Genomic DNA, 25417 nt, shown 5'->3' with positions numbered 1-25417 from the left:
ATTTTAGCAACATTAGTCCTTATTTCCAGGACACTGAAGTCTTTGGCTAGGAGAAGCAGCAAATGAGCATTGCAGCCATCTGTTATTAGCTTTGCATTCTTTTCATGCTCTTCTGAATTTCTTTTCATCTTGGATACATTTGCAGCATTGTCTATGACTAAAATGCAGACTAGTCATTTGAATTTTTGTTTACATTTTATTATAGCTTTTGCTGATTATTCCAGGAAGCATTCTGCTGCATGTGCATTTCCTGAGGTATAAGTTGTTTCTGCAAGAAAGACATTCCCTTCTTCTATTATACACACACATAAAGCAGGATTATTGTGGTCATTACTCCAATCAAGATTTAGGTTATTTATTTTTACCTTCTAAACCTGTTGCACATTGCTCCATTTCTCTGTCATACACTTTATCCAGTAGTTTCCCTGCAACATCTGCTCTGCTGGGTGGACTGTAACCTAGTTTCAGTGACTGAACCATATTAATGAAGTGAAGGTTTTCAATTAGGCGGAAAGAAGAGTTTGTTTTGCAAACAAACTGGGCCATTTTTTCATCAATTACCTCTTTTTGTAATCTGCTGGTTTTAATCACAAATTTATCTATGGTGGTTCCTGGATAGTCAGATTTTTTTTTCTTTTTTTAGGTGATATACATGATGCATATGATGTGACTGAAATACTATCTTGGACAGATAATTGTGCAACTATAGAACAGGAGAATGGTGCTCTTGAAGGTGGATAGTTTCCAGAATCTTTTAGGTTAATGATAAGATTCCCCTAAACAAAAAAGTCAGTACTTTTGTTTTATTATTGATACCATTTCTGCTTAATTAGTATTACTCATTGTATTCACTGCCACTCAGTACTGCCCCAAAAAAGAAATAATTTGCTTGTTTCAACTCTTTATTTCTTCATAACTGTATCAAAATGACAGTAACATGTAGTAATAATAACAAATATAATTTTGCTCAAATATAACAGTTCCTCAAGGCAGACTTAAGAAATATGATGAAATCAAAACAGTTACCAACCTGAATATCCTGCCTATTCTAACATGTTTCTTTTGTCATCTTCATCAAACACTTCTCATGATGTTTCATTTTGGGCCTTCAGGCCTTGCATTTCTTTGTTACAGTGTTTGCATTTTGCACACATGCCTGTCTTACCCATAGGTAGAGGAACTTCATTAAAATATTCTCAAACTGGGTCTCTTATGGCAATGCCATTACAGATTTTTTCATCCAAGGAGAGATTAATATGATAAATCTGTGGCTATATGCACAAAGATCCCAAGACATTGTAATGGAAAGGTATGTGAGAAATTGATACAGCATTTCATCAGGTATAGAAATATAGGGCCCCTTTTACAAAACCACTATAGCAATTCCCATGTGGCAAATGTGGTTCAGCCCATTCAAGTCCTATGGGCTGCGTCACATATGCTGCGCTAGGACTTGCTACTGCAGCTTTGTGAAAGGGGCCCATAATTTGATTACATGATTATAAAAACAGTATGTGCTAATTGATGATTGAATTTCTAATCTATAATTTTATTTTTTTATACAAAGTTTTATTGAATTTTTGAAACACACGCCAATACAACAGCATAGCTAGAGGCCAACAAGAACCCTGCAGAAACATAAATACCAAAGAGAAACAAGCCAATACAAAGCAATACTGAGGATAAATAATGATGAGCTATGAGCAGACAAAAATCCCCCCCCCGAGCAATCCCTCAACCCCCCACCCCTCTGCACTCAACCCAACCAGGGAAAGGGTCAGCAAAGCAGCCCTCTGCACCGCAAACCAAAATTACTAATAAAGGAGTACCAAAACCTCAAACTTGCCCCTTCCAAAAACCTCAACCCTCCTACCCCTGAGTCCCAGAGTGGTGGGAAGTCTCCTGCCATGATACATAAAGGTCCCAAACCTTATGGTAAGGAGCCATGCCCCGACGACGCATCGCAGTCAACTTATACATCAAATGTACATAATCTAGACCAGTGTTCTTCAACCGCTGGTCCGCAGAAATTTTCTGCCAATCCACAGGGCCGGCACCTCAATCGGGCCCAAGAGATTGTTCTGTAGCCGCTGGTCCTCAGTACGATCAATGCAGCGTCTTCAAGCCGGTTCCCTGAGTGCTACAGTGCACAAAGCTGTGGGAAAAGGCTCCTACCCATGGCCTGCGCCTGACCCGGAAGCCTTCTCTCTGACGTCGCAATGTCAGAGGGAAGGCTTCCAGATGAGGTGGGGGACGCTTTCCACAGCTTTGTGCAATGCAGCACTCAGGGAGCCGGCCCGAAGACCCTGCATTCATTGCACCATGGATCGGCCTGAAGCTAACACCGGAGGGCAGGCCAGAAGGCAAGGCACATGGAGGGAGAAAGTCAACAGTGGTAGGGGAAATGCTTTTATATTTTTTTATTTAGTGATTTTACATCTGCCCTAATTATCTGTCCTGTCTGTTCAGGAAGAAATGCATTTGTTTGTTTTTCTCTGGGGGTTGTACTGCTTGCAGAGTCTTGTATCTTAGGGTTTGTTTATGAATATTAGTACTTTTAGTTTTTGGTCCTGCATTTGCAAGGGTTTGTTTGTGAATATTAGTATTTTGATCCTGCATTTGCATGGGGTTATCTGTTTTCTGGTAGGAATGAATGTTGAAAAGCATACAGTGTGCTTTGTGTATTTTAATTTTGTGGTTAACCATTATGTGTTGTTAATACGATTATATTGTATATGTGTATATCTGAAAAATGGATGAAAAAATGATGTTACAATTAGTACTATTATGGGGGCGGGGTCTGGGGCGGAGATTGGGTGGAGATGGGCACGACTTAGCCCAGTGTTCTTCAACTGCCAGTCTGCGGACCGGTGCCGGACCACAAAATAATTATTCTAATCAACTAATCAAGTAATCCCAAATGGGCAAATGGCTAGTACGCCAAAAATGGGCCAGGGCAAGCCTAGCTAAAGTAACTATAAATAAGGACAAATGATACTCTGGTCTGGTATATCCAGCAAACAACCAGCTAATAAAACCGGATAATGCTTCCCATTTATGCAAACAATTCATTGTCCCACCATATTCCAATAATCTTTGACTCTCGGACACAACTACCAAATATGCAGAAAGGAGCCTTCTTCCCCATAAGCTTGCCAACAGGCTGTGTCATACATTATATTACATTGGTGTTTTCTATCTCGCCAATACCTTTCAGTTCTAGGCGGTTTACAAGAGTTGGCCTGAGCATTTCCAGGGAGAATACATGGTTAATAGATATAGTATGTGTCTGGATCTGTGGAGGGACCATCAGGTTTAGTTAGATCATTTGATAAATTTCTTGAATAGAAAAGTTTTAAGTTATTTCTTGAATGTTTTGTAGTTGAGTGTTATAGTCAGCAGATTGGAGAGGTGGCGGTCTAGTTTCGCTGCTCTGGTGGCTAATAGTCCGTTGTATATTTTTTTTGCTTTGTATACCTTTGATTGGGGGTGGATAAAGTGTGCATGCATTCTCCTTAGTCTGGATGTGTTTTTCCTGTTTAGGCGGTTGCTCAGATAGCTTTGTCCGTTTCCATTTAGGGTTTTGAATAGGGTGCAGTAGAATTTGTATTGTATGCGTGCTTGTACTGGGAGCCAGTGTGAATTTCGGAAGGTGGTGGTAATGTGGTCATATTTTTTCAGCGAGTAAATCAGTCTAAGAGCTATATTTTGGACTGTTTGTAATTGTTTTAGCATGTTGGGTGGGCATGACGGGTATAGGATGTTACAGTAGTCCAGGAGTCCTAGGATTAGTGCTTGTACCAAGAGTTTGAATTGTTTGTTGTTGAAGTATTTTCGGATTTGCCTTAGTTGTGCATGGTTGCGAATGCCTTCTGGAACGTTTTGCTGATTTGAAGTTGCATGGTGCAGCCTTTGTCTATCATTATTCCCAGCAGTTTTAGGTTGGGTTGCATGGGTATGTGATGGAGTCTATTTCTAGGTTTGTTATGGTTGGGGTTTTGTTTTTTTCTAGAAGTAAGAAATTGTTTTTTTCTTGATTCAGCTTTAATTTGTGGTCTGTCATCCATTTTGACACTGTTTCTAGTGCAGTGTGTAGTTTGTTCGTTGTATTGGGGTTGGTTTGGTCGAAAGGCAGGAGGATGGTGATGTCATCGGCATAGATGTATGAAGTTTGCCTATTTCATCTAAGTGTGACCTCCAAGACAACAGGATGATCTGGATGTGGAATTAATCGAAGACATAGAGAGTATCACCTTGCGTGGGGACACAGTACTGTTGGGTGACTTCAATATGCCTGATGTGAATCGGAACACACTTTCCTCTGCGACTAGCAGCAGCAGAAGGCTATTAAACTCTATAAAGGGAGCAAGACTCAAGCAAATGGTTTTGGAGCCAACTAGGGATCAGGCGATTCTGGACCTGATACATACCAACGGAGAAAGTGTCACAGAGGTCTCGGTGGGAGAAACGTTGGCCTCCAGTGACCACAACATGGTATGGTTCAATCTCAGAAAAGATTTCACCAAATCTAACACATTAACCAAGGTCCTCAGCTTCAAGGCCACCAACTTCGAGGACTTGGGGGATTTCATCCATCAGTCGCTGCAAAACCAAGCAGAAACAGATAATGTAGAGGAAATGTGGTCAACTCTGAAAGCTACAATGCAAGAAGCAACAAACCGATATATTAAATCAGTAAGTAAACGGTGAAGAAACAATAAATCAAAGTGGTTCTCTGTGGAGATCTCAAACCTCATAAAAGAGAAGAAAAGAGCATTCATCTCCTACAAACATTCAGGGAAGCAGGACTCCAGGGAAGACTTATCTGGCTAAGTCAAGAGCCGTCAAAACAGCAGTCAGAGAGGCCAAATTCCGAATGGAGAAGAATCTAGCGAAGAACATCAAGAAGGGCGATAAATCATTCTTCAGGTATATTAGTGACAGAAACAGGAACACAGGCGGGATAGTACGCCTTAGGAAACCAGACAGGAACTATGTAGAATCGGACTCCGAAAAAGCTAAACTTTTAAATGAATATTTCTGCTCAGTCTTCAACCATGAGGCGCCGGGATCCGGCCCTCAGCTGCAGACAGGGAATAGCTCGGTAGACCCGTTTTGTAATTTCGAGTTTACGCCTAGCAGTGTCTACAGTGAGCTGTCCAAACTCAAGGTTGACAAAGCGATGGGGCCAGACAACCTACACCCCAGGGTACTCAGGGAATTAAGTGACGCCTTGGCGGAACCGCTATCCGCACACTTCAATCTCTCCCTTAGTACAGGTAGAGAGTCCTGTTAGACTGGAAAACGGCTAACGTCATTCCACTCCACAAAAAAGGATGCAGGCGGAGGCTGCGAATTACAGACCAGTGAATCTCACATCAATAGTGAGCAAACTAATGGAAATTCTAATCAAACGCCAATTGGATAAGATCCTGAACGAGGAGAATCTACGAGATCCCCGTCAATATGGATTTACAAAGGGGAGGTCCTGCCAATCCAACCTGATCAGCTTCTTTGACTGGGTGACGGGGAAGCTGGATATTGGGGAGTCCCTGGACATCGTGTACTTGGACTTCAGCAAAGCATTCAATAGCGTACCACACCGCAGGTTGTTGAGCAAGATGAGCTCTGTAGGATTGGGTGACACATTGACTGCATGGGTTGGGGACTAGCTTGGAGGTAGACTTCAGAGGGTGGTGGTGAACGGCACCCCCTCCAAAATGACAGAGGTGATCAGTGGAGTGCCGTAGGGCTCGGTCTTAGGCCCGATCCTATTCAACATCTTCATAAGGGACTTGGCTGAGGGGCTTCAAGGTAAATTATTGTTATTCACCGATGACGCAAAACTATGCAATATAGTAGGCAAGAGCACAACAGGGCCTGACAAAAACTCAATGCCCGACAGTATGACGCACGACCTTCTCCTACTGAAGCATTGGTCCAGGACCTGGCAACTAAGTTTCAATGCCAAAAAATGCAAGGTCATGCACCTTGGCAGCAAAAATCCATGCAAGACTTACACCCTTAATGGTGAGATCCTAGCGAGGACTGTAGCAGAACGAGACTTAGGGGTGATCATCAGTGAGGACATGAAGACTGCTAATCAAGTGGAGAAAGCTTCATCAAAGGCCAGACAAATCATAGGTTGTATACGCAGGAGTTTCATCAGCCGTAAGCCCGAAGTCATAATGCCATTGTATAGATCCTTAGTGAGACCCCATCTGGAATACTATGTACAATTCTGGAGGCCACATTACCGCAAAGATGTGCTGAAACTTGAGTCGGTCCAGCGAATGGCCACCCGGATGGTCTCAGGACTCAGGGATCTCCCGTATGAAGAACGGCTGGATAAATTGCAGCTTTACACACTCGAGGAACGCAGAGGGAGGGGAGACATGATCGAGACGTTCAAATACCTCATGGGCCGTATCGAGGTGGAGGAGGATATCTTCTTTTTCAAAGGTCCCACGGAAACAAGAGGGCATCTGTGGAAAATCAGGGGAAATTGCATAGCGACACCAGGAAATACTTCTTCACCGAGAGGGTGGTTGATTGATGGAATAGTCTTCCACTACAGGCAATTGAGGCCAGCAGCGTGCCTGATTTTAAGACTAAATGGGATCGACACGTGGGATCTCTTCACAGAGAAAGGTAAGGGAGGATCATTGGTGGGCAGACTAGATGGGCCATGGCCCTTATCTGCCGTCACTTTCTATGTTTCTGTGTTTCTATGTTTAAAGATTGAAGAGTATTGGAGATAGTGGGGAGCCTTGGGGGACTCTGCAGGGGTTGTTCCAGGTTTCCGACTGTTCCTTGTTTGCTTTAACTATTTTCTTGAGCGGAGGAATCCTTCAAACCAATTGTAGACTCTGCCTGTGATTCCTATTGCCTCCAGTGTTTGTAGTAGGATATTTGATCTACTAGGTCAAATGCCGCTGTGAGATCGAGTTGTATGAGTAGCATTTTTTGCCTTTACTTAGGTGTGTGGCTGTGTCTAAAAGGGAGACTAGTAGTGTTTCTGTGCTGTAGTTGCCTCTGAAGCTTGATTGTGAGGGGTGGAATATGTTGTGGTTTTCTAAATATTCGGTGAGACATTTTGCTACAAGGCCTTCCATTAGCTTGACATAAAGCAGTATGGAGGCTATAGGTCTATAATTGGATGGCTGATCTGTAGCTCCCTTTGGGTCTTTCAGAATAGTGGTTATGATGATTTTGGATAGGTCTTGTGGAAATTGGCCCTCTGTTAGCATGTAACTGATCCACCACATGAGGTGGGTGCGGAATTTAGTACTGGCTGCTTTTAACAAATATGGGGGGCAGTGGTTGAGGTCGCAGGCTGCATGATTGTATTTGTTGTAGTCTTTCTAGGTCAGGCCATTGTAAGTTTGGGAAGTCTGACGAGTTTCTATCTGCTGCGTAAGCCTCTTTTTCTATGGGTGGTAGTGAGATTTTGTCAAGATGGTTTGGGGTCCTGGTGAAAGTGTTTCTGGCTGTTGAGATTTTGTTTCTGAAGAATTCAGCCAGTTGGCTTGCTGTGGGGGGAGGGGCAGTATTGGTAGCTAGGTAGGATTTGGTGTCTGTGAGTTTCTTTAGTAGTTTGAAAAGTTTTATGGTGTCTTGGATTTCTGTACCTATTTGACTGGTGTAGTATGATTTTCTTTTTTCTTTTGTTTGTATTGTTTGTTCAGTATTCTCCATGTTGCTTTTGTGTGTTCTTGGTTGTCTTTTCTCCATTGTCTTTCAAGACGTCTGCATTGTCGTTTGTGTTGTAGTAGTTCGTTGTCATACTGAGGATAAATACGGGATAAATGCTGGGATGTCATATACCAGCGATAGTACTTTTATACCCATTTTCAATAAGTGCCGAGGTACTGGGAAGGGGAAAAAAGACCTTTATAGAGCACTATCCCCTCTAAATCCTGATCCCATTGAGAGCTATATACATCCTCTGGTGCCTCTCGAAGAAGTAGTGCCCTATACAAACGAGAGATTCCCCCCTTCCCACCCCTTTGCATAAAGCCATTTCCAACCGAGTTTCACCTAATCTAATCTATAATTGGATGTAAACTCCCTATATTAAAGAGGGAAAGGGATTATGATTGTATTTTGTAGTTATACAACCACACTCAAAGCGGTTTACATACAGGTACTTCAAGCATTTTCCCCATCTGTCCTAGTGGGCTCACACTCTATCTAATGTACCTGGGATAGTGGAGGATTAAGTGACTTGCCCAGGGTCACAGGGAGCAGCACAGGGTATTCAGGCTGTAGCTTCAATCACAGCACCACACTAAACTATTGAGCCTTGTTCTATGGGGATAAAATTTTGTATCTGCATGCTTAAAAACTAAGTTGTCTAAATTATGTCTGCATGTTTTTTTCAGGCAATAATAAATAGTACTATCTCTCCCAACATGACATTTACAAAGACATCCCAGAAATTTGGTCAGTGGGCAGACAGCAGAGCAAATACAGTCTATGGTTTGGGATTCTCCTCAGAAAACCATCTTACAAAAGTAAGTAAACCAACAACAATGGATTTCCAGTCAGTAAAAGTTTAAGAATAACAGAGCAAAATCTAAATGTTGATTAAAGTGATCGCAATCCAAAGCACTGAATTATTGTATAGATCTTTATAGCTAGTCCATTACTGCAAGATGTGGGAAGAAAAGAATATTAAAAATAAAAACAAACTTTACTTACGACATTCACAGTATGTTAAGATTCCATGAGCAAAATTAATTTTTCCCTTTTTTTAGTATTTATTTCCTGGAAAGATGAAAAATCTATTAAGTCAAAATTTTGCACTAAATCATATTTGGGCATTTAGAAGAAAATAATAACAGAAATGGCAACTGTTACTGATATTGGTCTTGTTTTAAGTCCTTATGAAACTATAGACTCGCTTTATATTTACAGTTGCCGAAGAATAAATATTACTTTTCTCTGCTGGTTCATTCCAACACTTAACCCTGGTGTCTGGCATGTTAAATATCAAGGTTATTTTATGAATTTGAGGAGGAGGGGACAGTGAAACCAAGATTGGTAGTTACAGTAGGTAATAAGTATTTTAAATAATTCTAGATGGCTAACAAAATTGCATACATAATTCATAAAAATGAATATCCACATTACGTATTATATATACAAAGTTGGCCACAAAAGCATATGATAGTCAGTACCACTTCTGCCATTGGAAATAACCTGAATGGCTGAGCTGTGAATTAACATAAGCATCTTCACATGTAAAGAATTAATATGGACTATTGAAAAAAATATACCATTAGCTATTCTCAAAATGTAATGTAAGTAATGCATGTTAGACCTTCGGCAAAGCATTCCAGAGTTTTGTCCCAGCTACACAACTGTGAGTCTTCGTGAGACACATGTGATGGAAAGATTGACTATTTAATAAATTCAAATTTGCATATCTGAGGAGGTAAGTAAATTTCTAGCACAAAACTAAATACTAAGTGGGACTTCATTGCTCAAGGCTTTAAACATTAAAACGATAATTTTAAACTGAACCTTCCAAACTACTGGAAAGCTCATGAAATCTTTTAAAGTATTGGAATGATACGATATGTTCCTTGAGTTCAAGTCAAGATGTATACAGCAGCATTTTGAACTAGTTGTAGGGTCCTCAAGGAAGACATAACGAAAGATTAGGCTCTTACCTCTGCTAATCTTCTTTCTTGTAAATTCACCCTTTATGCTGGGGACAGATGGGTGTAATGTGCCTTGTCCAGCCAAAGTCTGTAGGAACTTCACTTAAAATAAGTTTTCAGCCATCATCTGCTGGGCATACTCCCTGGACATCAGTTAGTCTCCAAGCAGTCAGGAACCTCTACATGAGGATGGGAAACAAAAGAGAGAGAGAGGGGGGATGGGGAACTCCCCGCCAAACAATCAATTCTGCTCAAGTTAACATATTCAAAATCAGCAACAATGCAAAGTGTAAAACATACTATGAAACATTAAAACTCGAACTATAAAACAGGGTTATAGAGAGACACAGCCTGAACCGTCAGAAGTGGGCGCAAACTCCACTGTCAAACAGATAGCATCCTTCAGGAAGGCTGGTCTGAGACTGAGATCCTGCTTACCAGTACATTGCCAGGCGACCTGCGATTTGGACAGAAAGAGGGAGGGTCCCCAGCATAAAGGGTGGATTTACAAGGAAGAAGATTAGCAGAAGTAAGAACCTAATCTTTCGTTCTTGTACAATCCCCTTTATGCTGGGGACAGATGGGATGTAACAGAGCAGTCCCTAAACATCAGGATTGGACCAATGAGCCCACTGTCAGAACTGAAACCCTAAAAGCAGCACCTGCTTGGCCGCCACATCAATCCAGTAAAATGCGGTAAATGTGTGCAGGGAAGACCAGGTAGCCGCCCTGCAAATCTCTTCAGGTGAAACTGTTGTAGATTCTGCCCAGGAAGAAGACATATCTTTAGTGGAGTGAGCCTGGACCCCCAAGGGGGGACTTTTTCCCCGCCACCACATAGGCAGCAGAAATGGCTGTACAAATTCATCTGGAACTGGTAGCCTTAGAGGCAGGCCTACCCTAACGGGCAGGACCTGACAGCATGAACAGATTGTCCAAGAGATGAAACTCGTTGGTGACCTCTAAATAACGCAGAAGAAGGCGATGGACGTCCAGGGACCGTAAGTTCCAGTCCCGGGCCTTGGACCTCAAGAGTATGAATGTTGGAAGATGGACTTTCTGATTCACATGGAAAACAGAAACCACCTTCAGAAGGAAGGAAGGTACTGTCCGCAAGAATACTGTGGAATCCGTGATCCACAGGAAAAGATCCTGGCACAAAAGTGCCTGAAGCTCCGAGACCCTACGGGCAGATGTGACCGCAACCAGAAAAGCAGTCTTGATGGTGAAATCCTTCAACAAGGCCTGTTCAAGAGGTTCATAGGATGGATGAGCCAGCGAGTGAAGAACCAGATTCAGATTCCACGGCAGGCATGTGAGATGCAAAGGAGGCTTCAGTTGAACTGCTCCCCTCAAGAAACGGACATCATTGGGTGAGACGCTAGGGAGCCTCTGAATGATACAGGACCCAAACAAGAAAGACCTGCTATCTGCACCCTGAGGGAAGACACAGCAAGACCCCTTTTCAGGTCATCCTGCAGAAAATCCAGAACCTGTGCCACTGAGGAACCCGAGGGATCCACCTGTGAACTTGAACACCAAGCCTGGTAACACTTCCAGGCTTTTGCATAGGCCACGACTGTGGACTTCTCCTTGCTATGCAGCAACGTAGCAATAACTGTGGTCGAGTAGTCCCTGGCTAACAAGGCCGTGCGCTCAAGAGCCATGCCGTAAGACCAAAGCGGTCCATATCCTGCAGAGCGATTGGTCCCTGAGCCAAGAAGACGAGGGTGGCAGGGAAGCCGAAGTCCTTGACCATGTTAGAGCTGAACCAGGTTGGCATACCATGGTCTCCTCAGCCAAACCGCTGTTGAATTGTCCGAGAACACTCGGACAGCTTGTTGATGGAGACACTTCTGGAAATATAGCAAGGTGCAGTGTATTGCCCTCAGCTTCAGGCGATGGATTGACCACTTGCTTTCCGAGGGCGACCACTGGCCCTGAACCGGAGCAGACAAACAGACTGCTCCCCAACTAGAGAGACTCATGTCCGTGGAGAGAGTCACCCAGTCTGAAATCCGAAATGCAGATCCTTGGACAGAGTCAGAGGACTCAGCCACCACTGCATGCTGCTGTGCACTGCCGTCGTCCAGGGCAGCGGTGCAGATAATGAGTCCCATTGCGGGCTCCAACGGGACAACAACGACTCCTGAAAGGTATGCAGCCGAGCCCTGGCCCACGGAACCACATCGATCAACATGACTTTGTTCTTAAATATACAATTTCAACCTTATAAGCTAATCTCGTTATTTTACAATTTGATTTAAAATTTTTTTAAAAAGGGGTATTTTCAGCCAGCTTTTCCAAAAACATTTAGAAACATTTTTGAACCAGCTCTATTAGAAGCAGCATGTTTCAAACCCCCCCTGAAAAAAATTGGTTTTTCAATGCGATCAAACAGTGCCTATAAATAAGGGTCAAAGGTCATAGAAGTTTCTGTGATAACAGCATACATTAACATCCAAATATGGTAGCTCTTCAAGTTGTACTTGTTACATGACTGTTCTTTTGCATTTTATAAGGAAAAGTTTGATTGCATTGGTCCATGGTGGAATTGCCAGTACCAATTCAATAAATTTGACCGAGCAACCTCATTACCATTGAGGTCACACCCAATATCCGTGCAATAGCTGCAGAGCTTGGAGATTTCTGGCTACCATACTAGAGGAAATGGTCTTTAACTGGCATGGCTTTGGGATCCCCACCAGCAAGGGAGGTGGCTAATTTTAGGAGATCCTGGGCCCAACAACTTTGTGTGTTCAGTACAAAAATTACATATCTGTTATTATTTCTCTTGCTGAATTTAATTTCTTGGGGTTCCCAGTTCTGTATTTGGTAATGGTCTGTCTGTGTTTTGTGTGTGAAGAGGTCATTTAAAGTTGTTTTATGTGTAGTAGTAATGGCAGGAGGGGAGATTAGAGGGAGGGGGCAGGGAGAAGAGGGGATCAGGGGACCCCTCCTTAATTTCTGTCCTGGGCCCCAGCATATCTAAAACCGGCCCTGACTGGAAGCCTCTCTTCTGCTGCATTCTGCCTTCTGTCAGAACTTTCTTTTTCTGCCCAAGCAGGACTTGACAGAGGAGAGGCTTCCGGGTTAGTGGTAGGCAACTGTAGGAATTGCCACTGACCCATTGAAGCAATAAAGAGCATAATATTTGTGAGTGGGGTTGGGGAGAAGGAAATATATTGCCGGAGGGATGTGCATGGGGAGAGAGGGAGATATGAAAATAGGGGTGGAGGGGAAGGAGATATAGTGCATGGGGAGAGGGAAAAATGGACAATAGGGGTGGAGGGGAGGGAGAGATGATGTAATGTAATGTAATGTAATTTATTTCTTATATATGATGCATGCAGATGTTTCTCACTTCTGAAGTTGAGCAGCTGATCCTTATTTGTTGTGATGCAGTGGTGGTATTGCCATGAAATGCTGGTCATTAAATTGTTTTTCTTTATTTTCTATAAGTACTTGAAGTTTTGTTTTTGTGTTAAATCCATATATACCCATATGTAATATGCTAGTTTCATGTGGCATACTACTACTACTAATAATACTACTACTAATAATTTTATTTTTGTATACCGCAATACCACAGCAGTTCAGAGCGGTTTACAGAGGAAGAGACTGTGCACAGACAGCAATGTTACAGAAAAGACTTTCAAGTTACATTAGCAAGTTGAGAGTAGTTAGGTATATCCGGAGGCATATCAGAGATACAACAAGGCAGGGAGGGAGTCAGAGAAATTTATCAAAAAGATAGGTATTAATTGATTTCCTGAAGGTTTGGTAGGAGGGTGCATTTGAGGGTGGTTATTATGAGGGTGGTTAGACATTTATTCCATTTGCCTGCTTGGAATAAGAACATAAGAAGTAAGAACATAAGAAGTTGCCTCCACTGGGTCAGACCAGAGGTCCATCATGCCCAGCGGTCCGTTCCCGCGGCGTCCCATCAGGTCTATGACCTGTGAAGTGGTTCCTGACCATTTCTATAACCTACCTCTACTTCTATCTGTACCCCTCAATCCCCTTATCCTTTAGGAACCTATCTAAACTTTCCTTGAACCCCTGTAATGTGCTCTGGCCTATCACAACCTCCGGATCTATCAAGGAATCTCTTGTAGATACAGCCCTTCAAAGATGGGAGGACAGGTAGGTACTACGTGGGCAGGTGGTGCCTGGAAATTCAAAATGGTGACAGGTAGATTGGGGATGAACCTGTTAGGGTACACACTGGTACCAAAAACCAGTTCATATGAAGAAAACACTTTTTATTCTTTAGTTTGCCTCATACTTTACAAAAAGTAGCTTGGCTTACCTCAGCCAAGTAGTATAGGCATCAGTCCTTTTCCCACAGCTCTGCCCTCAGCTGATGTCTAGGGAAAAATCAGGATTTTACCTCTCTTGCTCAGAGACCTCCTTGAACTGACCCCAGGCTCAGGTATATATTCTCTTCCCTGCCTGAGGACCGCCACTGGGACTCATCAAGGCTGTTAAGCCCAATGCATCCTAGGAGCTGTAATTTCTGCACTACTGGGCCAGCACCCTCTACTGCTCATTGATATGATGACATTATTAATGAGGAAGAATCCCTGACTCTTTTACACCAAATTGCATTTAAAATCGTATTTCAGACTCCCTTCTCTAATGTATATATACCCACCTCCTCTACCCATTGCTGCTCTTTGTAAATCTTGGATCAAACATTTAGGATAAAATGGCTCTTTGCTTTTAAAAGGTTGCTGACCCTTGATCTAGATCCTGTATCAGCAACCTGCAGCTAGGAGGTTTTCTAGCAGACAGAGATGGCATACCTACTACTGTCAGAGGTATAGATACCCCCCTGCTTCTCACCCTGCGCAGCATTCCTGTCCTCGTCAGTCCTGTCAACAGAAGTCCCAGCCGCCCTAGTCAAAGCAGGAGGCAAGCTTTTGTCTGGTTCCATAAAAGTAACTGTCCTAGATAACCTACTAGTAGAAGGAAGGCAGAATTTTTACTATCAAAGGCTGACCCTTATAAACTCTGACCTATGGATTCTTCAAATATTCCTTTGTGGCTGCCCTCTAAATTGACATCAAATTGCCCATCGAGAGCATCATACTCGTATCTCAGCTCTCAGCACAAGCATGCATTACTTCAGAAAATCTCTGCCAGTGCAGTCCAACCCATGCCACCCAGGAAAAAAAAGAAGGGATTTTACTCCTTCCTTGTGCCTAGGAAAACAAGGGAAGGGGATTCCATCCCATCTTTAGACCTAAAGATTCTGAATAAATTCCTGCTCAAAGAAAAGTTCAGGATGTTTTCCCTGGGCACCCTACTTCCCATGATTCAGGAGAAAGATGGCTATGTTGTCTGAACTTAAAGGATACCCACATATCGATACTTCTGTGACAGGGAAGTAATCTCAGATTCCGAATATAGAAACACCATTACCAGTACAGCATTCTGCCTTTTGGCCTTTTGTCAGCTTCCAGAGTTTTTACCAAATGTCTAGTGGTAGTAGCAATGTCTTGACACAGGCTGGAAGTGTACATATTCCCCTATCTGGATGATTGACTGTTCAAGAGCATGACTCTGGAGAGAGCATCAAAGTCCATGTGCAGAACTATTTGGGTACTGGAACTACTAGGGTTTGTCATAAACGTCCCCAAGTCCCATCTAGTTCCAATATGGCAATTGGAGTACATAGGAGCTCTGATATAAACCTTAACAACTCAGGCCTATTTGCCCTTACTGAGGGCAGACACTTTTTAGTGAATCTGACCTCACAGGTTCTCAGCAGGTCACAGCTGAGCACATATTGAGATTGAAAGGCCACATAGCCTCAACAGTTCATGTCAGATGGCTCATTTCCATTTGAGAGAACCTAGTGGACCCTAGCTTCTCAGTGGTCTCAGGCTACAGGGAACTTAGCAGATGTCATCCACATTATTCCAGGTTTAAGACACTGTCTCCTCTGCACCATTGGAATGGGAGACCCCAGGACTCCCATTCCAAATTCCTCCACCTCAGAAGGGGAAATGGTCAGCTCAGGTATCAGATCTTTACATTAACCTCCCGGAGCTCAGAGCTATATAAAACGCTCTAAAGGCTTTCAGATATTGACTAAAGAACCAAATTGTTCTCATTCAAATGGACAATAAGAACATAAGAATTGCCGTACTGAGATAAACCAAAGGTCCATCAAGCCCAGTATCCTGTTTCCAACAGTGGCCAACCTAGATCCCAAGTAGTAAAACAGATATTATGCTGCTTATTCTAGGAATAAGCAGTGGATTTCCCAAGCTATCTCAATAATAACCTATGGACTTCTTTTTTAGGAAATTATCCAAACCTTTTTTAAACCCCACTTAAGCTAACTGATTTTACTACATTCTCTAGCAACAAATTCAAGAGTTTAATTACAAGTTGTATGAAGAAATATTTTCCCCAGTTTGTCTTAAACCTACTACTTATTAGCTTCCTAACATACCCCTAGTCCTATTTTTGGAAAGAGTGAACAAGCGATTCACATCTACCCTTTCCACTCTGCTCATTATTTTGTAGACCTCTATCATATCACATCTGAGCCGTCACTTCTCCAAGCTAAAGAGCCCTGGCCGCTTTAGCCTTTCCTCATAGTCATCCCATCCCTTTTATCGTTTTTCACCCTTATCTGTACCTTTTGTAATTTCACTATATCTTTTTTTGAGATATGGCGACCAGAACTACACACAGTATTCAAGGTGCAGCCTTACCATAGAACGATACAAGAGCATTATAATATTTTCCTCCTTGTTTTCCATTCTTTCCTGATAATTCCTAACATTCTATTTGCTTTCTTAGCAGCTGCCGCACATTGAGCTCAGTGTTTCAACGTATCTTCAAGAATGGCACCTAGATCCTTTTCCTGGGCAGTGACTCCTAACACAGAACCCAGCATCGCATAGCTATAGTTCGGGCTTCTTTTTCCTACATGCATCACTTTGCACTTGCTCACAGTAAACGTCACCTACCATTTTGACGCCCAGTCTTCCAGTCTCACAAGGTCCTCTTGCAATTTTTCACAACCCTCTTGTGATTTAACAACTTTGAACAATTTTAGTCATCAGCAAATTTAATTATCTCACTAGTTATTCCCAACTCTAGATCATTGATAAATATGTTAAAAAGCAGCAGTCCCAGCACAGACCCCTGGGGAACCCCACTATTTACCTGTCTCTATTGAGAATATTGACCATTTAAAACCATTCTCTGTTTTCTGTCTTTCAACCAGTTCTCAATCCATAAAAGGACATTACCTCCTATCCCATGACTTTCTAATTTCCTCAGAAGTCTTTCATGAGGTACTTTGTCAAATGGCAAACAGAGAGAGCCTCACATTAGACTACCAACAGTAGAGAAGAAAGGCAAGGGAGAAGTCCTTTCAACCCAAACCAAGTCTTTATTTGTTCAAAACACAGTCCCAAAAGGCAGCCAGGTTTTTATTTGGCTGCCTGTCTACATTACAAAGTGCTCGTGCCGCTACTGCCATTCAAACCAGTGTCCCCTGAGGAAGGCATTTATATACACCGAAACTAGGATCCTTGTTGGGACTGTTTTGAACGAATAAAGACTTGGTTTTGGTTGAAAGGATGTCTCCTTTGCCTTTCTTCTGTACTGTTGGTACTTTGTCAAATGCCTTTTGAAAATCCAAATATACAATATCAACTGGTTCACCTTTATCCACATGTTCATTCACCCCTTCAAAGAAATGCAGTATATTGGTGAGGCAAGATTTCCCGTCACTAAAACCAGTGGGCTTTCTCTCATTAGTCCATGCTTATTTATATGTTCTGTCATTTTGTTCTTTATAATAGTCTCTACCATTTTGCCTGGCACCGACATCAGACTTGCCGGTCTGTAATTTCTTGTATCACTCTGGGAACCCTTTTTAAAAATCAGTGTCACATCGGTCCAACTGATTCTCTTCCCGGCTTCTTGCGTTTAATATACCTAAAAAAGATTTTATTGTGTGTTTTTGCTTCCAGCGCAATCTTCTTTTTGAGATCTCTCTTTGCCTTCCTTGCATTTGACTTGACATTCCTTGTGGTATTTACAATTATTTTCAGTCGGATCCTTCTTTTACTTTCTGAAGGATTCTCTTTTAGCTCTAATAGTTTCCTTCACCTCATTTGTTAACCACACCGGCTGCCGTTTGGTCTTCTTTCCTCCTTCTTACATGGAATACATCTATTCTGGGCTTCCAGGATGGAATTTTTAAATAACATCCACACCTGATGTATATTTTTTTACCTTTGCAGCTACACCTTTAAGTTTCTTTTTTACCATTCTCCTCATGTTATCATAGTCTCCTTTTTTAAAGTTAAGTAAGTGCTGTTATATCGGATTTCCTCTGTAAACTTATTCCAGGGATTTTATCAAATCTGATCATGTTATGATCACTGTTATCAAGTGGCCCCAGCACCATTACCTCTCTCACCAATTCATGCACTCCACTAAGAACTAGATCTAGAATAGCTTCACCTCTTGTTGGTTCCAGATCCTGCTGCGCCATAAAGCAATCCTTGATTTCATCAAGGAATTTTATCTTCCTAGCATGCCCTGATGATACATTTACCCAGTCAATATCTGGATAATAAGCATATCAAAATTTCTCAGAAAATACAAAATGGCAATTAAGTCACATATTTATCAAACAGATAAGTTTTAAGAATAAACGTACTCCAAAAAACAAAAGGAATTGACCCAAAAATATCAGTGTACCTTTGGAACTTTGACACTTTCAAATAAAGTCCATTTAGGAACATCGTCACTTCACAGAGTTTTTTTGGTTTTCTCTGAATAAACGTACTCCAACATGAATTCATTGCACTAGCCTGAAATGCAAAAGTTTTTCCTAAGAATCTCTTATAATGACATGCTTTTACCGATGGAAGCATAAACCAGTAAGTTTTTCATGTATTTTTATTTGAATTAAAAAATTCAAACTCCCTCCTTAACATATAACGCTATGCCTCCACTGATTCGATCAACCCTATCACTTCAATATAACTTGTACCCCTGTATGACAATGATGCCTATTATATCTATCTTTTCATTTAGTGAAATAACTCTCCCATTTTGTTTCTTAGACTTCTGGCATTTGCATACAGACATTTCATACAGTGTTTTGTCATAACTATTTATAATTTGCTCAGCAGTTGGCATAGATAATTTGCAACCTTTAAAATCAGCTTGCTCTGAATTTGTGGAAACCTGGTCTACTGCAGCCTATATTGCAATTTCACTATCAGGATGCTCTGCCTTCCCTTTTATAATGATATCTTTTAAAGATATCTTGTCCAGAACTATGCTCTTTTGAGCGACTGTCGGCCTTCCCCCAGTTTCCTCTCCTTCTACAACTCAATGTTTGGGAACCCATCACACTTCAAATCTTTCCAACATTGTTGACTTAGAGCTAGGGCTCTCTCCTCCATCCTTATCTATGCTTATTAGTTCTCACCGATGGTATCTCTCTCCAGCAACTAAATTTCTTTGCACTGTCTACACCAGTATCAGCCCTCATTGAAGCCTCTAGAAAGCCTTCCATGTAGTGCTGCTATCGCTTCAAATGGACTCATTTCTCAGTATGATGTAGTATTAACTCTCTCAGTCTAACTGCCTGCCCTCTCCCCTCCCATCGTCCTGGATTATCTTCTACACTTTTCTAACTCAGACTAAAACTAATTCAGTCAGAGTTCATCTCAGTGGTATTAGCGCTTATCTCTACTTCACAAAAAACTATTGTCTGTACATCCTTTAATTTCCAGATTCATGAAAGGCCTTTTCCATATCAGACCTCCAATCAAGCCTAGTCCTGTAATGGAACTTTAATGTTATTTTTTTCACTCTAATGAAGCCTCCTTTTGAGCTACTCTCAACTTCTTCTCTTAAACATCTTACTTGGAAAGTAAGTTTCCTTATATCTCTCACATCTGCACATTGAGTAAGTGAACTTCAAGCCCTTGTGTCAGATCCTCCCTATACAATGTTCTACCATGACAGGGTGGTTCTTTGCATTCATCCCAAGTTTTTCACAAAGGTCATCTTGGAGATTCATCTAAAACAGTCTATAGTTCTCCCGGTCTTCTTTCCAAGACCACATTCTCATCCTGGTGAAGTGGCTGCAAATGTACTCTTGCTTATTACTTGGATTGCACTAAACCTCATAGAACTTCTACTCAGCTGCTGCTGTCTTTTGATCCAAATGATCTTTGAGCTCTTGTCACCAAGAAAACCATTTCTACGTGGCTAGCAGACTTTGTCTTCTTTTTCTATGCTCGGGCTGAGCTGATGCTTGAAGGCCATATCACTGCACACAAAGTATGAGCAATAGCAACTTCAATAGCTCATCTATATTCCACTCCCATTGAGGAGATCTGTAAAGCAACCACCTGATCCTCAAGTCATACCTTCACATCCCATTATTGTTTGGAGAATCATTCCATATGGGATAGTCAGTTCGGCCAAGCAGTTATACAAAATGTATTCTCTACTTAGATGCCAATTTCCCTGCAACCCTTTTGGACTTGCCAGGCTCATGGTAGTTGTCAATAACCCTCTTCTCAGAGGCATGATCTTGGCAGATAAAGAATCTCACATGTGAGAATATACTGCTTGCTTGTCCTTGGATAAAGCAGAGTTATTCACCTCCCCTAGTTGACTTCATAATTTTTTTACTGAACTGAAGGTTCCACATGCCAACATCGGGTAGGAAGGCACTGACGCATGCATGGCATGGACAGTCTCAAAACTTTTTAAAGTGACAATACACTTTTGCACTGTCCATCCTGAGCTCCATGGATGATGGCTTCCCACATGTGAATATATCCGCCCACTCTCAGATAACACCTGCTACAGGTGAGTAACTATGCTTTCTATACCGCTTTTACCTATTCAATTCAAGGTCTGATTGCATTACAAAAGGTTTGATAAGTTACCCAGGAAGTTACAATGGATAGTTTGACACAGATATTCAGTAGAGTTGCTAATACTGTACAGGTAGATCAGTACAGTTACTAATACAGTGCTGTGGAGGGAATTTCTTCAGAGTTCAGTTGCTAAGTGACTGGTATATTGCTCAAGCATCATAATGATATCTTTACCCTCTCCAGGCCCACTTTTGAACCTGCCTCCTTTTCTAGGAGGAATCCGTGCGGTGGGTAATGGAGATCTTGCAACTCTCAAAGATGTAGGTATCTTCTATTTTACTGCTCCTTCTAGACTAGACAGGGTTCTCATATTTTTACCAGACAGCAAAGGACCCAAAAGCACCAGACAACATTCAGCCAAAACTGGGGGCAGGGTTTTAACGGCCTTTACAAGGACAAAGCTGCAATACCTGTGTCTGTTTATAACAGCCTTCCAGTAGGAGAGGAGCTTTTTGCTAACAGATGGTTTCTTTATAACTTCAGACTAGTGACTGAGCATCCAAATGATAGATTAAATTTATTGTGGATAAATGCAGTGATTCACATAGGGAAGAATAATCCAAATTGTAGTTAACTGATGCTAGGGTTCATATTGGGGGTCAGCACGCAAGAAAAAGATCTAGGTGCCATCGTAAACAATACACTGAAACCTGCTGCCCAATGTGCGATGGTGGCAAAAAAGAAAAAAAACACAAACAGGACTCTAGGAATTATTAAGTAGGAGATAGTAAATAAGACAAAAAATATTATGATGACTCTGTATTGCTCTATGGTGTAACCTCATCTTCAGTATTGCTTTCAATTCCGGTCACCATATTTCAAAAAAAGATATAGTGGAATTAGAAGAGGTGCAAAGAAGAAAAACCAAGATGATAAAGGAGATGGAGCACCTCTTGTATGAAAAAAGGCTAAAAAAGTTAGGGCACTTCAGTTTGGAAAAGAAGTGGCTGAGGGGGAGATATGATTGAGGTCTTCAAAAGCCTGAATGGTGTAGAATGGGTACAAGTGGATTGATTGTTTTATGCTTTCAAAAATTGCAAAGACTAGAGGGACACTTGATGAAGTTACAGGGAAATACTTTTAGAAACATAGAAACATGATGGCAGATAAAGGCCAAATGACCCATCCAGTCTGCCCATCCAGAGCATCCGTTATTTCCTCCTCTCCCTAAAAGATCCCACAGCTTCTTATTAGCTGAGATAGGGTTAGTTCTCACTTCTGGATCTTTTCATCAAAAGTCCAATTAGACTGGAATGTTTTCCAACACTGATTGTACAGTACCAGAGAAAGTTGTTGCATCCTGACACTTGAGACCCTAGCCTTCTCAGCTTGAATGTTAAGTGGTTAATAGTGACTTCTCTAAACTTTCCTGACAGTGTCCTTGTAGTTTTGCTGACTGCCAGAAAAGATTCAACTAAAAGGGTGAATGGTTTTAAGTGGAAGAAGTTTGTCATCTGGTGTGTTAGCAGGGCTGTAAATACCTTTTTTTGTCCCATGCAAAACTGCTTGAATGCCTTAAGCATCTCTGAGTCTGATCTCAAGACTAACTTTATTAGAGTTCACCTTAGTGCAGTTGGAGCTTATCAAGTAGAAAGTAAATGCATCTATGTAGCCTTTAGTTGTTATGCAGGGCTTTTGTTGAAGGCAAGCCTCTCATCAAGCCACTTGCAGTGTGATAAGAACATAAGAATAGCCTTACTGGGTCAGACCAATGATTCATCAAGCCAGTAGCCTGTTCTTATGGTGGCCAATCCAGGTCACTAGTACCTGGCTAAAACTCAAGGAGTAGCAACATTCCATGCTACCGATCCAGGGCAAGCAGTGGCTTCCCCCATGTCATTGTTCTTATTCAGCAGATGAAAGCTCCATTTAAGCCATTTAATATCTTCCATTTGAAGTACCTGACCTGGAAGTTCTTGTTTTTGGTGGCGGTTATTTCAGCTGGCAGAGTAAATGACTTCAGGCCCTAGTAATCAATCCATTTTAGGGCTATACTGAATATTCATATTCAGTTTGGCCTTGAATAGTACCATGAATACATTATTTGTATTTGGCCAAAATAGTGATGGAATACGAATAATCCAGGGCTCTACTTTGCTAATCGTACTGAAATAAACACTTGATCTCTGATTTTACATTGCTTTTTTAAAATTTATATTAAAGCTCAATATCCACTATTCATATGAGTTATTTGGTATTTGTATTAGGCCAAATATCATTTTTCATTATTTGTTTTTGACCAAATAGTAGAATATGCTATTCAGTACAATTCTAGTTCCACTTTCAATAAAAGTAATTCTGCGCACACATCTGAAGTTCCTTCCCAAGGCAGGGACAGATTTCTATTGAACAAGTCAGTAGTCCTGCCAACCTTTTTTTTGACCCCTAAACTTCATACTTACAAATGTAAAAGTGCACTGCACACTTTGGATTTTGGCCTAAAGCCCATAGAAAATCCACTAAGCTTTTTGTTTCTTTTGACTCTGATAGGATGAAGTCTTTTGTCTGCAAACACATACCTTCCAGTTGGCTATCAGTCTGCATTTTCTTCAGGCAGGTGATTCTAGAGGGTCATGACATGACTCACATTTGTGTAATTGTTTTTTCAGGTTAAAAATGCAGAGTATAATGTGTAGGTCAGTAAAGCAAACTCATTGTTGAGTTCATTTTGAAATTCTAAGGATTCTATTGGGGGAAAGAGAGGGGAAAATCAAAATATCTGTTGTCCATTCTCCCAATATATGGAAGATGGCTAAGAGGGGGAAATAGAGTGGCCAAGACTCTATCTTTTGGTATCTGGAGTGGGATTAGAATGATCTCTTTGTCTTGTATTTGGGAAGTAGGGGATGAGTACGTATTCCTAGGATAAGCAGCATAGAATCTGTTTTGCTACTTGGGATCTAGCTAGATGCTTGGGACCTGGGTTGGCCACTGTTGGAAACAGGATAATGGGCTTGATGGACCTTTGGTCTGTCCCAGTATGGCAATTCTTATGTATTACCATGTTTCAACCAACTGCATACACTGCAGGATTCTGTTCTAGGTTCCCAGAGTTATTAGCACAGTAGGGTGTGTCAATATTGGGTAGATTTTTATTTTTTTCAAACTTTACAAACTACAAGTGACTAAATTTTGCAGTTTTGAGGAAAGGCTAAAGAGGTTGGGTCTCTTCACCTCGGAAAAGAGACTGCTGATGGGGAGGATATAATTGAAGTCTACAGAATCCTGAGTGACATAGAATTGGGAAAGAGTGAATCAATTTTTCATCCTTTGAAAAAGTACAAAAACTATGGGACTGTCAATGAAATTACATGGGAATACTTTTTAAACAAATAGGAGGAAATATTTTTTACTCAAAGAATAGTTAAGCTCTTGAACTTGTTGCCAGAAGATGTTGTTAAAGCAGTTAGTATAGCTGGGTTTAAGAAAAGTTTGGATTAGTAGCATGGAATGTTGCTGCTATTTGAGTTTCTGCCGGGTACTGTGACATGGATTGGCCATTGTTGGAAACAGGAAACTAGGTTTGATGGACCATTGGTCTGACCCAGTATGGCTGCTGTTATTCTTTGAGCTACTTCCGTTTGTATCAACCCCATAACTCACCCCTTGAGTGCTTGATATGCTAGTGTGATGCAACACACTAGCATATCAAGAATGTTGAGAATGCAAACACTAGCAAACACTAGCATATTGAGAATGTATCATCACAAGAGCCTGAAGAATCAGTTGAAATTCCTTCCTTGGCAACTTAAAATATATTGCACAACTCAAATTTTTATTGTGCATAGTCTGTGTTATAAAGGAATCCAGCATAAAACTCTGATTCCTTACTTGTTGGTACAGCAAAGCTAAGTGGAACCCAATTTGAATTGATAATTGATAATTAACAAGTACTGAGAAAAGTCTTTCAGAAAGAAAAGGCAAAGCCCGTTTTAATACTTTCACCTCCCTTTTTCCTCCTTTATCATGATCCACAAAGTTGATTACCCCTGGTAAATCTGACAGAACTAAGAGCAGATGATCACACCTATCTAGGTGGCACAAGAGGTCATCAACAGAAAGTAGTACAGTTTTTGCACTATATCCGGAATTGAAATTGGCTTAAAATTGATTTGTAATAATCAATAGCTTCAATAGAATTCTTGCAGTAGTCATCATATTTCAGTACAAAAGAAGAGTTCATATTTTTCTTTGATCATTCATTCCATCCTAGGATTTGCCCTTGAATTTATGCAGGTAATTTTCCAGGTGTTGTATGCACTAGGATTTATTATCTACTAATATCCTGAATAAGATTTGGAATTGAAATGTGTAGGGCTCTGCTAGAGATGACTCTATCTGTTTCTTCCCCGACAGCTGAGGGCAGTGCTTATAGTGACCAGAGTGGAAGGCAAAATCTGGAGTTAGCAGACATCAGCCTGGCTCATCTTGGAGATGCTGGGCTTCATGACTTCCTCAGATTGTACTGTTTTCATGACACTTCACCTCATAAGACAAGTTCAGTGGACCCTTAAGTTCTGGTGGAATCTAACCACTACAGGTTTTGAGGAAAAAGTTGGATACAATGAAATAGGATCACCAGCAGTATGGTAAAAGTCAATTTATTAAGAAAAGACTCAATGTTTATGCTTGTTAAAACATTTAATATCCCGTCATTACAAAAAGGTCAAGGTTGCTTACAATAAAATATAAAATACTAAAATTAATGCAACCACATTTTAGCGATAACTTGAATTAGGGTATACACATGATTCTTTAAGTGCCAGTGTGGGTACAGTAGTAAGCTCAGTGATAAGATTGGGT

The 25417-nt window shown here is 41.2% G+C and overlaps 1 protein-coding gene across 3 annotated transcripts in view; it reads left to right on the top strand.

Annotated features, from left to right (window-relative positions):
• HOMER1 (homer scaffold protein 1) overlaps positions 1–25417 on the top strand; it is a 246911-nt gene that overhangs the window by 60910 nt on the left and 160584 nt on the right. For all 3 annotated transcript variants that reach the window (XM_033929598.1, XM_033929589.1, XM_033929608.1), the window contains exon 3: positions 8385–8516. In XM_033929598.1, the coding sequence (XP_033785489.1) occupies positions 8385–8516 (132 nt within the window). The remainder of the gene's footprint in view (positions 1–8384; positions 8517–25417) is intronic.

This window comes from Geotrypetes seraphini, chromosome 1 (assembly GCF_902459505.1).
Source record: "Geotrypetes seraphini chromosome 1, aGeoSer1.1, whole genome shotgun sequence".
Taxonomy (NCBI): Eukaryota; Metazoa; Chordata; class Amphibia; order Gymnophiona; family Dermophiidae; genus Geotrypetes; species Geotrypetes seraphini.
The sequence above is the reverse complement of the archived record's forward strand: the minus strand, read 5'-3'. Positions and strand labels throughout refer to the sequence as shown.